The 9,621-nt window shown below is 40.4% G+C and overlaps 1 protein-coding gene across 1 annotated transcript in view; it reads right to left on the reverse strand.

Annotated features, from left to right (window-relative positions):
• dpysl2a (dihydropyrimidinase like 2a) overlaps nucleotides 1-8,723 on the reverse strand; it is a gene marked incomplete in the record, with an annotated part of 33,677 nt that extends 24,954 nt beyond the window's left edge. Inside the window, 2 exon segments of the mRNA XM_032511657.1 lie at nucleotides 264-448; nucleotides 8,572-8,723. Coding sequence (XP_032367548.1) covers nucleotides 264-448; nucleotides 8,572-8,723 — 337 coding nt within the window.
• Nucleotides 8,724-9,621: the final 898 nt, after the last annotated feature.

Raw genomic sequence — 9,621 nt, forward strand, 5'->3', positions numbered from 1 at the left:
CTGCTTTGTTCTTGTTTCTGGTGTAAAGCAGGTTGCTCTATGAATAAACGCTGCCTGATACAATACATTAGACATTATAAACCATTAACCAACATCTCTGTAAATGCTCCAGTCCGCTAATTTCTAACTGTAGTCCTAGTTACCCAGCATGCATTTCTTCATGGTGGGAAGAAACCACGGGGAGAACACGCATGCTAACTCCTCAAAACACAACGACGGCATCGATAACAGTTTCATCATCGCCCGGAGCCCCGAATACGCACTGATCATCGTGGTCCCCCCCGCCAGCGCCGCCTTGGTGCCCTGGTAGAAGTCGTCTGCCGACACCATGCCCCGGTCCGGCATCTGGAACCGGGTGTGCACGTCGATCCCCCCGGGCAACACCATTCTCCCATGAGCCTCTATGGTCTTCACCCCCCCGGGAACTATCAGGTTGTCGCCCAATTGCCTGAATAGAAGAGAATAGAAAGTCTTTATTGTTATGGTACACAGAGCAGTAACCCGGGCAACGAGGCTGAAGCAAAACCTTTACCGTGTCAACATAACATATAAAATACGATTAATGCAGAAGAAGAAGCCCATACGTTCCCCTAAGCGCTCGTGCCCATGAGTGGCGCGCGGTGGTGTCCAGCTGGCGCTCCCCGACCGCACACTGCTCCAAGTGCAATTTTAATTGACTGACGGTAGGCTCGATTCACTTTGTCCGTATGTCACGTGCGCTCATTGCTTACACGTCTTAAACACTACTGCAACAGGCGCTTTTCACATTTTGTCCCGCGTATGTACCATTTCACAACGCTCTGGCCGTATACTAGTGTGTTGATTTTTCCTATGCTTCTGACTAAAATACTGTGATTTGGGTACAGATGGTGGACGATGGAGGGAGAGAAGGAGTGGGTGGTGTGTGTGTGGTGATGGACCGAGAACATGCAACCGAGGGACACATTGAGGTGTGCGTGGGTCGACACACGGTTGGGGGGGGGGTTCAGGTCCGTTGTCAAGGACACTTTTGCACTGGGACGGGCATTCCAGTATCAAACCACCAACCTGCCCAGTGGCCGACGCAACTGTCAAACAGACAGGTGGCGTTGTCTAATAACACACATACTAATAAAAATAACGAGGGCTCATACCATAAACAGCCCTGAAAACAACCATCACCAAACCCACCACCTCTTTAATACACACTTTAGCGTGTATAAGCAGCATCTCTCCACAGACTCCATGTAAATAATCACTACTTTTAGGTGTAGAGCAGCCTACTCCACCAGACTCCATGTAAATAATCACTACTTTTAGCGTGTATAGAGCAGCATACTCTCCACCAGACTGCCCTTAAATACTCCACTACTTTTAGTGTGTATTGAGCAGCATATCCCACCAGACTCCATGAACTAATCACGACTTTTAGTGTGTAGTGACATCCAATCTTCTCTCACCAACTCCCAGTAAATAAGCACTACTTTTTAGTGTGTATTGAGCAGCCAGAGGCCTCCACATGAACTGGGTGAAGTAGAGTTATTTCAACCTTGGAAAAGTGAACCAATGAAACGGCTTTTTCGTAGTTTTACTTAGTTTCTTTGCTGACATTATGTTTTACGATCACACATAGTGATTTATTTTCATGGGTCTTGGTGGCTAGGTGATGGTGATTCTGTTTCATGTGAAACTAAAAGGGATCTTCCTCTTTAACAAGAAGCTCTATCTCTGTAAGGATCCTTTCGATAATGTTGATACACTTATGTTGTTACTTTTCCTGCACCATGAAAGCCTTTTGAGCTAGCATTGGCCACAGAGTGGACATCGCTTATATGACCCACTTATATGAGAGTAATGGCCTCATGTCAATACAGCCATGGCTTGTTTACCTAATGCATTCCCGCTGTCTGGGCCCCCCCACTCTGGACATCAGAAACAGTGATTTCTGCAGTAAACCACTTTCATTAGTTCTCCGTCTGTCCTCAGAGACCCGGGAAGGCTGAAGGAGAAGTAGGCCAGCCTCCTACAGGCCCACTTAATTGTGCCACTCAAGAGTTATTCCCCACTAGGCCTGCATGATTAATTGGGAAAAAACGTGATCTCGATTCTCCCTGTGCACGATTTAATTTTTAAACGACTTCAGTTTTTTTTTTTTTATTAAATCAAGCCGACTGCATCACAAACGCTGCTACTTTCTGCTGTGAGTTTTAAACATACACTGGATAAAATCGGTTTTAACCCTCCGGATGTCCTCCGGTCAAATTTGACCCATTTTAAAGTAAATGATCAGTTCACTACTTACATTGAATTTGGGTGTTTATATTGAATTTTATAGCATGTGAGGAAAATTCATAATAGAACGTTGAAAAACGCACAGAAAAAAGTGACAAAAATGTCTTCAAAAACATCAGGAAAGTGACAAAAACGAGCTTAAAACGTACACGCCAGAAAGTATTGACATAATTCAGAAAAAATTTTTGCAATTTCTGGAAAATCTTCAAAAACATCAGGAAAGTGACAAAAACATGCTTTAAAAACAGAAAAATGACAGAAAAATATTGACAAACTTGGAAATAAATTACAAAAATGTCTGAAAAATCTTCCAAAAACATGGGAAAAGCTAAAAAAAAAACTTAAAGGACTGAAAAATATTGATAAACTTCATAAAAGTGACAAAAATGTCTGGAAAATGTTCAAAAACATCAGGAAAGTGACAAAAACGAGCTTAAAAAACAGAAAAAGGACAGAAAATATTGACTTAAACTTAAAAAAAAGTGACAAATGTCCAGAAAATCTTCAAAAACATCAGGAAAGTGACAAACGTGGGAAAAGCTGAAAAACATAAAAAGGACATAAACATGTTGACAAACTTAGAAAAAAGTGACAAAAATGTCAAAAATCTTCAAAAACATCAGGAAAGTGGCAAAAACATGCTTAAAAATGAAAAAAAACAGAAAAATATTGACAAACTTAGAAAAAAGTGACAAAAATGTCTGGAAAATCTTCAAAAAACATGGGAAAAGTTAAAAAAAAAAACTTAAAGGACTGAAAAATATTGACAAACTTCATAAAAGTGACAAATGTCTGGAAAATGTTCAAAAACACCAGGAAAGTGACAAAAACATAAAGACAGAAAAACATTGACAAACTTAGAAAAAAATTATACAAATGTCTGTAAAACATTCAAAAACATCAGGAAAGTGGCAAAAACAAGCTTAAAAACAGAAAAAGGACAGAAAAATATTGACTTAAACTTAAAAAAAAGTGACAAATGTCCAGAAAATCTTCAAAAACATCAGGAAAGTGACAAAAACGAGCTTAAAAACGTAAAACGGACAGAAAAGTATTGACATAAATTTAGAAAAAAGTGACAAATTTCTGGAAAATCTTCAAAAACATCAAGAAAGTGCAAACGTGGGAAACTGAAAAACATAAATGGACATAACATTGACAAACTTAGAAAAAAGTGACAAAAATGAGACGATTTTTTGTAACCATTAGTAAGTGATGGTATTTTGATTTATTGAAAATAACTAAAGGCCACCAATTGGTGTTTCCTTAAGTCACAGCATTGATCAATGTATTTCCTTTAACACACCAGATCTTTACATTGCTATGGATTTTGAAGTTGTGCACCCTGTTGACCGTGTGAAACTTTTTGTTTTATTTTCTACACAAGCTGTTGTGTTGCCCATGTTTAAATATTAGTATTTGTAAGTGTAAAATGAATCGCTATACCATACCGCTGCTATTACTTTTTGTTGAACGCAAGTTATCGAGAGCGCACTGAGCGCTTTCTGCTTCTTTCATCGTCTTTATTTGTGTTTCCATCTGCAAGTCCGAAAACACTTCATAAGGTTTAAATAAACGTCCTTTCCCAACACTTTTAAACACAATTATGACCACATAATGACAGCATGACATTTTGACGATTTTATTGACGTTTGCAGTTATTTCAAACCGGCATCACTGCAGCTACCTACTAATCATTTCAGCGGAGTTTCTCATGTCACGCCTACACACATCTGCCTCTATCCCCAGTTAACTTAAAAACCATTTGTACCGAAACACCGGCGGCTGCTCGCTCTTGCCTTGCACGCCGCTACATGACCCCTGACTGCGCCCCTCAGACCGTTGAGGCGGTGTCAAACGTTTAACTGCCGCCCGGTCTGTCCAACAGTCCACTACCCAACTATATCATACATGTGGGACTAGAAACCTTACTGGGAGTGCGAAAGTGCAACGTTTAAACATCAATGACACTTAATCTTTGGTTTTAAACTATTATGAAATACAATATGACACATTCACAAAACAGTAAATACTCAATACTAAATTAAATGATAAAAAAATTAGAATTTTGAATGTATATTTATCCTAATTCAGTTGCCAACCTAATACTTCTTAAAGTTATCAAAACAACGCTCGTGACACTTATAATATAGATCAGATCTTATATAATGTATATAGTGATGTGTATATTTATATATATACACTATAAGATAATATATATTATATATAATATATAGTATATAGATCTATATATATATAATATCACCCAATAATTATGAAATAATTTAATAACATATATACACCATAAGAACAACAACAATATATTGATTGATACGTTAGTATCCACACGGGTGGAATGTTTCCTTTTTACAGCAGCAAAAAAGCCAAACAAACAGATGGTAACCAAAACTGATAATTATTTAATCCCATATATCTCCTTATAACGGTCAGATCGCTGCTTCACCCTACCTTTGATTCCGCTGGCGGTTCTTACACAATACTAACTCCCTCCGCTTCAGAAGGAGACCACTGGTGTGAGTTGTGGCTCATTCACTGAAGACATATCTACACTGAAGACCTATCTCCGGTAAGACATATCAACACTGAGACCATATCTACACTGACGACATATCTACCTGAGACATATCACACTGAGACATATCACCTAAAGACAGATCTACACAAAGACAATCTCACTGAAGACATATCTCCACTAATACAGATCTACACTAAAGACAGATCTACACTAAAGACAGATCTACACTGAAGACATTCTACAACTAAAGACAGATCTACACTAACGACAGATCTAAACTAAAGACAGATCTACACACAGACAGATCTACCTGAAGACATATCCACACTGAAGACATATCTACACTGAGGACATATCTTACCCTGAAGACTTCTACACTAAGACCAGATCTACACTAAAGACAGATCTACATGAAGTACAGATCTACACTAAAGACAGATCTACCTGAAGACCTATCTACACTAAATACAGATCTACACTAAAACGATCTACACTAAAGACAATCTACAACTAAGACAGATCTACACTAAAGACAGATCTCACTGAAACATTCTACCCCAAAACTAAAGACAATCTCCAGACTGAAGACATATCTACACTGAAGACATATCTACACTAAAGACAGTCTTACACTGAAGACAGATCTACACTAAAGACATATCTACATAAAGACAGATCTACACTGAAGACATTCACACTGAAGACATATCGACACTAAAGATATATCTTACACTGAAGACTATCTACACTGAGACATATCTCCCTAAAGACAGATCTCCACTAAAGACAGATCTACACTGAAGACAATCTCTATCTACACTAAAGACAGATCTACACTAAAGACAGATCTACACTGAAGACATATCTACACTGGAAGGACAGGATCTCACTAAAGACCGATCTACACTAAAGACAGTCTACATAAAGACATACATCTACACTAAAACAGATCTACACTTAAGGACAATCTACACTGAAGACATATCTAACTAAAGGACAATATCTACACTGAAGACAGATCTACACTGAACATATCTACACTAAAGACAGATCTACCCTAAAGACAGATCACACCCTTAAGACATATCTACAACTAAAGACAGATCTACACTAAAGACAAATCCTACACTAAAGACATCTCTACCCTGAAGAATATCTACACTGGAAGACAGATGTCTACACTGACTGCGATCTACACTGAAGACATATCTCCTAAAGACAGAATTACACTAAAGACAGATCTACACTGACGACATCTTACACTAAAGACAGATCTACACTAAGACATATCTACACTAAAGACAGATCTCACTGAAGACATATCTAACACTGAAGACATATCCACACTCAGACAGATCTACACTGAAGACAGTCGACACTAAAGACAGATCTACACTACTACATATCTACACTAAGAACATATCTACACTGAAGACATATCTACACTAAAGACCTCTCTACACTGAAGACATATCTACACTGAAGACAATCTACACTAAGACCTATCTACACTGAGACATATCTACACTGAATACATATCTACACTAACGACATATCTACACTAAAAGACAGATTCTACACTGAAGACATATCTACACTAAGACAGATCACACTAAAGAAACATATCTACACTAAGACAGATCTACACGACAGACAGTCCCCCTTTTTTTTTTTTTTACCAAAACTGGTTTGGGGAAGACATATCATACACTACAAGACATCTAACACAAAGACAGATCTACACTGAAACCTATCTCACTGAAGACAGATCTACACTGAAGACCAGATCTACACTAAAGACAATATTACCCTAAAGACATATCTACACTGAAGACAGATCTACACTGAGACAGATCTACACTAAAGACCGATCACACTAAGACAGATCTACACCAAGACAGATTCTACACGGAAGACTATCTACACTAAAGACTATGCGTGCGCACACAGACATCAATCTCACTAAGAAAGATCTCACTGAGACAGATCTACACTAAACACGATCTACCTCAAGCCAGATCTACAACTGAAGACATATTCACACTGAGACAGATCTACTACATGAAGACAGATCTACACTAAAGACAATCTACCAACTGAAGACAGATTCTACACTGAAGACAGATCTACACTGAAGACCGATCTACCTAAAGACAGATCTACACTAAAGACAGATCTACAGGCTATCAATCCCCACTCGAGTCATGGGCGCTAGCCCCTGCACTGGTCGCGGGGCTAAAACCTCGCGATGCCTGTGGGGGTGCGAGACAGATGTGCTGGGTGTTGTGGGACTGAGCTCTCCTTCATCTCCTGGTTGCAGACGATTCAGAGACTCGCCATGCCACAACTACTGGAACATGTCCTTCAATGGAATAATTTCCACACTTTCCAGATTACTTGAGGCTAGCCAGTTAAGAAGGAGTTAGCCTTCCCAATCCGAACCTCAGCCTGCTCAACTTGTGCATAACCATTAAATAGACCTAACAAGCTTTTTTTAATTGTTTTTGAAAACTAAACAACTATAAAATCACACTACTTCCCTTCTTTATTGACTAAAAAGGCTGTCGAACGTGGGTGCATACTGTAATTCACTCTGATAATTGCGATGAAATGACAGGGTCAATGCTGGAGAGTTTAAAGGTTTAAACGTTGAGGGCGGGGTTAAACGTTTAAGCCCCTGCCCCTCAACGTTTCTGCGGTCTTGCGTCGGTCTTCTCCTCCCTATCTCGCGGCTACGAGCGGCCTAACTGCTAAACATACCCCCGTTTGCGACCAATTAATAAAACGTCGTGTCATTATATATGTTAATGGATACCGGTTCTAGTGTCAGTGTTTGGCCGTGGCTACGGGAGCTTCCGCCCGTCGAACAGAGATAGCCGCCACGTAGAGCGGCCAAAGCTTCACGAAGCTTCCCCCCGTCCTTTTTTGGACAAGCGTCTTTGCGGGGCGGCCATGTACCCCTGACGGCAGCCCCTCAGACACGTGGTGGGCGGGGTCAACGTTTAACTCCGCCCGTCCCTCCAACCGTTCCACTACCCAACTTTAAACTACATGGGGACTAGAAAACCGCTTTTAACCGGCTGTGGTGGCGACAATGCAATCGATTCAACATAATGACTTATCTTCGGTTTGACTAATTATGAAATACAATATTGAACAATTTCACAAACATTAAATACTTCAATCATAAATTGAAATGATGAATAAATAGTACGAACTATTGAATGTATGTTTACCTCATAATCCCAATGGCAAACCTGATACTTTCTTAATGTTATCCAAAATCAAACGATCACGATGCGACTATATATATACAGATTACGATATCTGTAGATCAGTAGTGTATATTATATTATACACTATCAAATATATATATATATATATATATAACACCAATTAATTATGAAATACGAGTAATAACATATATACAACCATAATAACACAACAATAATTAGATTAGCACTACTTATTACATCCACAAGCGGGGGGAATTCTTGTCTACAGCCAAAAAAGCAAAAACAAAAGATATATAAAGCACAAAAGAAAATTATTTTAACCTTTATCTCATATAAGCGCAGATACCCGTCGCCTCACAAAGATACGACCGTCCACACCCTGTTAATCCTTGCGCGGTCTTAACACAATAAAACTGCTTAAGAAGAGAAGGACCACTGTGTTGAGTCTGTGGCTCTTCACTGAAGAAGTATCGACACTGAAGACTAGTACCTAAACACTCAGGCCGACGACTACAGGCTTCACTCTACCCGCAATGGGCGCTAGCCCGCCACGGTCGCGTAACCGCGCCGTAGCCATTGAGCAGGGGGGACAGAGACAAAGATGTGGCTTCGGGTGTGCTTGTGGATCTGACGCCTCCTCCCTCCTTCATCCCTGGTTGCAGACGATCAGGACCGTCCATGGCACAACAACGTCCACTGGCACATTGTCACTCAATAAATGATTCCCACACTTCAGATTACTTGTGAGGTAAGCAGTTAAAGACGGGAGGTTAGTCCTTCCAACCGCCCAACTCAGACCTGCCCAAACCTTGTGCGCAGACCTTACCAAACTAGACATAACAAGCTTTTTATTTTTTTTGAAAAACCAAACACCTATAAACAGTCCACACTTACTGCCATTATTTTTGACTAAAAGGGCTTGTCCGAAGCCCTGTCGGGGCATACTGCGAAATCACTACTGATATTGGATGAATGACAGGGTCAATGTGTAGTAGTTTAAAGGGTTCCACTGTTGAGGGGGCGGGGTGTAAACTGCTTTAACCCCGCCGCCTCAACGTGTCTGCGGGCTGCAGTCAGGGGCTTCTCGGGACGGACCAGAGTTTTTTGTCAGCTCAAGTCTTGTGCTGGACGGTGATACGTACGAAAAGGAGCAGGAGAGGCCTCCCCCCAGTGGGGGGTTTTAAGGGACAGACTGTTAGTCCGAAGGGAATACCCTCAGCAGCCGGCCGCGCCACGTGGCTCCTGCGAGCGTTAAATGTGTCCTGTCTCCATTTCGAGCGATTCGTTCTCTCTCAATCAAGGAGCGACAGATCGTCAACGCAGACCAGGTCGTTCCTGGACCAAGACATACTACTGGAAGACGGATCACAATGTAGGACACGGACACTCTGTCTTTAACCTGGGTTGTCTCCCCTCAACCATGAAAGGACAAGTTACCGACGCTTTTTTTTTTTATGACATTTTTGGTCATTTTTTCAACGGCTGCGTGCTTTTTTGAGTGGTTTTTTCCCGAAGTTTATTATCTTTTAAGGTTAAATTTGCCGCTTATTTTTTCGAACCCGCTTTGTTTTTTGTGAT

The sequence above is a fragment of the Etheostoma spectabile genome, unplaced genomic scaffold, assembly GCF_008692095.1.
Source record: "Etheostoma spectabile isolate EspeVRDwgs_2016 unplaced genomic scaffold, UIUC_Espe_1.0 scaffold431, whole genome shotgun sequence".
NCBI classification, from domain to species: Eukaryota; Metazoa; Chordata; class Actinopteri; order Perciformes; family Percidae; genus Etheostoma; species Etheostoma spectabile.